The sequence below is a fragment of the Octodon degus genome, unplaced genomic scaffold (genome assembly GCF_000260255.1).
Source record: "Octodon degus isolate 3935 unplaced genomic scaffold, OctDeg1.0 scaffold00010, whole genome shotgun sequence".
Classification (NCBI taxonomy): Eukaryota; Metazoa; Chordata; class Mammalia; order Rodentia; family Octodontidae; genus Octodon; species Octodon degus.
In genome coordinates, this window is record NW_004524586.1 from 5,977,802 (window position 1) to 5,981,980 (window position 4,179).

General features: G+C 52.5%; 1 protein-coding gene across 4 annotated transcripts in view; it reads right to left on the reverse strand.

Moving 5' to 3' along the window:
• The window catches only part of Hps1 (HPS1, biogenesis of lysosomal organelles complex 3 subunit 1), a 24,673-nt gene extending 20,507 nt beyond the window's left edge, over positions 1 to 4,166 (reverse strand). The window contains exons 1-4 of one of the 4 annotated variants that reach the window (XM_023708875.1): positions 4,104 to 4,162; positions 3,038 to 3,200; positions 2,743 to 2,853; positions 1,368 to 1,484 (exon numbers count right to left, since the gene is read on the reverse strand). In XM_023708875.1, the coding sequence (XP_023564643.1) occupies positions 1,368 to 1,484 (117 nt within the window). In that variant the 5' untranslated portion in view covers positions 2,743 to 2,853; positions 3,038 to 3,200; positions 4,104 to 4,162. Of the gene's footprint in view, positions 1 to 1,367; positions 1,485 to 2,742; positions 3,201 to 4,103 lie in introns of all 4 variants that reach the window. The other 3 variants (XM_023708876.1, XM_023708877.1, XM_023708873.1) reach the window with 3 other exon arrangements.
• Positions 4,167 to 4,179: the final 13 nt, after the last annotated feature.

The window sequence follows — 4,179 nt, forward strand, 5'->3', positions numbered from 1 at the left end:
TTGGAAGCAGCCTACATGTCCATCAGTAGATGAACCCGTAAATAAAATGTAATTTATATACACTGGAGTGCTACTCTGGTGTAAAGAAGGATATATCTGAGTCATTCGTAGGGAAATGGATGCGGCTGGAGACTATTACGTTAAATTAAATAAATTAAGCAAAGATATCATATAGACTCTTACAGGAGACATCGAAAGTATAAATAATTTAAAGGGCAAAATAAAAGACAGCAATAGGAAGCGGGGACGCAGACCTTTTGCAAACGGGAAGGGGATCCAGAGATGGAGGGTGGAGGGAAGGCAGGAGAAGGGAGATAGAGAATTAAGATACACTACGCACACGTTCCCAGACCCCACGATGAACCGCAATCATTAGGAACCACATAAAAAAAAAGATCTTTAAAAAAATGTTTTTAAAGGAACTGCAAACATGTACAAAAACTGATGTGACAAGTTGCCACATATATAAAAATGCTCAAAATCACCAGGTGCTGAATGAAAAAACGGTGAGATCTGGACAGACTGCCGGGCGTGGTGGCGCATGCCTATAATCCCAGCACTCGGGAGGCTGAGGCAGGAGGATCATTGGGAATTCAAGACTAGCCTGAGCTACAAAGTGAGCTCAAGGCAGCCTGAACTACACAGCGAGATCCCTCCCTCAAAAAAAAAAAAAAAAAAAAAAAAAAAAAAAAAAAAAAAAAAAAAAAAGAGAAGGGGCCTCCCCTGGCAAGTGCAAGGGCTTGAGTTCAAGCCCCGGTTCCCGAAAAAAAAAAAAAAAAAAAAAAAAAAAAAGAAAAAAAAAAAGAGAAGGGGCCTCCCCTGGCAAGTGCAAGGGCTTGAGTTCAAGCCCCGGTTCCGCGAAAAAAAAAAAACAAAGAACATGCCAAAACCCCAAACAACACAAAATGAAACCCAAATGCATACTGTATGATTCTTTTACATAAGTCTAGAAATACACACCAATTAGGCTGGGAAACACATCGGTGGCCGCTAGAGGGTGGGGGTGGTAAAGGAGGGATGGTAAGTTTACTGGAATCACACGGACATATACATATTAAGGCACATCAAATACATACAGATAATGCTGTATCAATTCTACCTTAATATGGCTATTAAAAATTGATGCTTTAACTATATGTGAAAAATTTTTAGATAAACAGATGGCACCAAGCTTTTCAGCTGGAAGGCTAAGATTCTTCCTCTACTCGCCCGCACGGGCCCAGTGAGCCCTGGTGGGGGCAGATCCCGGCCCAGAACACCACGAGGCTGACCTGCTCACCCAGGCCGCCCAGGCCGCGGGACACAGCTCCTCCTGCCTCTCTGCATTCTGGTGGCTTCGCTCTGTTCCCTCGCGCCCGTGCTCTCACCTCTTCTGCCTCATTCTCAGACTGCCCAAACTTCTGCCGGAGACTCTCTTCGAACTTCTCATCCGTCCAGTAGAAGAGGATTTCCGCGCCCTCGGTGGCCACCAAGACGCATTTCATCTGCCAGAGAAGAAACGTCCATCAGGGCCAGCCCAGCTCCCACCGCTGCGAGCCTGCCTGAGTAATGAAGAGGATCCTAACTGGAGCAAACGCTCACTGAGCCCTTCCTGCACTCAGGTCGTACCCTAAGGGGAAGCGAGGCTCTTCAGTCACTCCTGTCACAGGGCACAGGCACAGGCCTGTCTGATGCTAAGCCGGAGGCTCTTTCCTCTGTGTTACCCACAAGGTTCTCTCTCATCTCATAGCATCAGGCCTTCCAGAAACAAACGTTCGGACGGGACTTGACTTTGGTCTGCGCAGAGAGGACTGACTGGGGGAGCCTGCTCACTCACTGGATGACTGGTGTCGGTCCGGAGTGGAAGCAGCTACAGCGCCCCCAGGCAGCCCAGAAGTTTTGGGGAGGTTTTCCCTCTGAACAGAAAACAGCCTCAAAGACAGGGCCCAGAGCCCAGGAGTTTATTTCAGCACAACACATATATTTCATTCAAAAGCTGTGCACTCTTGGACACAGGCTGTCTGAGGACCTCCTCCCCAGTCTGTTGTTGTTGTTCTTCTTTTTAATGTATTTGGTACAGGGTCTCATTACACAGCTTGGACTCACAGTGATCCTCCTGTTTTCAGCCTCCCCAGCACTGGGATTATAGGCATGCGCCATCACGCCCAGACTCAGTGCTGGCTCAATGTAGCCGGCACAGCATGTGGTGCCAGGGCTCGAACCCCAATCCCTGTGCTTGCCTAAGCAGGTGCTTAGTCCGCTGAGCTATCTCACCTGCCCTCCCAGTTTGTTCTTAATCAAACCTACTGAACTTAAGCTTTTTAGCTATTGATGTCCTTAGCCCTTCTGTACCCTCTTCCTCACCACTCACACTTTTATTTATTTATTTAGCAGGGTGCTACCCTTGGCATGTTTTCTATTGAGAAGGAAAATGTACCTGGATTGTCCAGAGACCAAGATACCCTAGCTGCCCCTACTTCAGATCAGGCCGCAGCTGAACGCTGGAATGAGCACGGCTCATTCATCAATGGAGAAGAAACAAATTATTTAAGAGACATAGTTTAGACACACAGCAGGCCTTGGTGGTCACCTGGGTGCAGGGGATCACAGGGACGCTGGACAAAGGTGACATCAGGATGCCATGCTGGAGCAGGGGTGGGGGAAGGAGGAGAGCTCAGCCTGCTTCATTCTGCTTTCCACAGTCCCAGCACGGGCGCCCGCGGACCTCCCCATCCCCCACCCCAGGAGGGGAGGAGCGGCTACCTTGGGAAGCAGTGCATCCGAGCTTCAGGCAGCCACAGGTTCCGAAGCAGCTGCAGAGCTGAGCGACCAGCTCACGGAACAGCAGGGCAGCATCCCTGGGCCTGCAAATGACTGAGACAGAGCGCGCGCATGGGGACAAGCGCAGGCTCTGGCCCAGACTGGACAAGCTGGGAAAGGACGGTGTTCTCGCGGGCCCTCCTCCCGCAACCTGCGAACAGGGGCCCAGCCAGCAGAATCCCTTGACCCGAGCGGGGCCCACAACCCTTAGTTCCTACTTCCTCCCACAAGCTCTCACTTCACTGTGGGTCCCTCAGACAAGGCAAGGCCAGCAAGCGGGCCCTGGGCAGCCCCAGGAACTGGCTGAGTGACGGAGGCAGCACAGCCCATCCCATGCTTTGGGAGGTGGGAAGACAGTGGGTATCCCGGGAGGACACTGATCGCAATACACAGAAGAGGAACTAAGGGCCTGGATTCAGCGCCGGCTTTGCCAGGTCACTGTACCTTCTTGGGCCTTGATCTCCCCCTGGACAGTGAGTGGGCAAATTCGAGTTCTTCCTTCCCACAGGTTACAGCTACCAGATCGCTTCCTAAGCTGAGCACACTTAAGCTTTCTAAAATAACATGGAATGGGAACTCTCAGCTATTCTTATTTCCCAGCTTCCCTCCTAATAACAGGATAAAATAAAGTGGTTCCTAGTTCCACAATTATTTATATTTTCATAAAAGGCAGGAACAACATAAGGCTTAATAGGAAACCACTGAAAGCAAGTAAGAGGTGAGTGGCCCCACATACGGGCTCTTTCGGTTCGGCATCTTCTGCAGCAGAACCCCGGGACCCACCCGCAGCATCACCAGCAGCGGCCTAATGCCACATTCTGGGGAGCAGGAGGTGCTGCGTGGTCGGTCCTCAGGTTTCTGCTGTCTCAGGGGCGGATTTGTACGAAGGGAGCTTTGGCTGGTGCAGGGTCAACCTGGGAAACCCCAGCGCCCACATCGTCTCTCCTCAGCAAACTGCCCACGAGCTCTGGTCTTAGCTTACTATTCTTCTCTTTGAGATGGGGGTGAGTGCTGGGCTTCCAGGCCACCACACTGGCTGGCCTAGGTCCCCGTCCCTGCCGGGCGCGAGGGGGTCTCCTGGACCGAGGGTCCCCACCCTCCGGCGCACCGTGCGCTGCAGTCTCCCTGCAACCTCAAGGCGCCCCTGGGCAGCAGGCCTTCGGGGTGCACTGCCCCCCCCGTGGGTGAGGGCCGGGGGCGGAGCCTTTTGGGGGACCCCCACGACCTCCCTACTTCCGAAGGGGAAACTGCCCACGGTTGGGGAACAGTTTGGGACGCAGTGGGCGCTCCCGAAACCCACGTACCAGATCTGAGCCCACAGCTCCGCTGCAGCTCCGCGCCGCTCACTTCCGGGGAGACCACGTGACGGAGGCCGCGGCG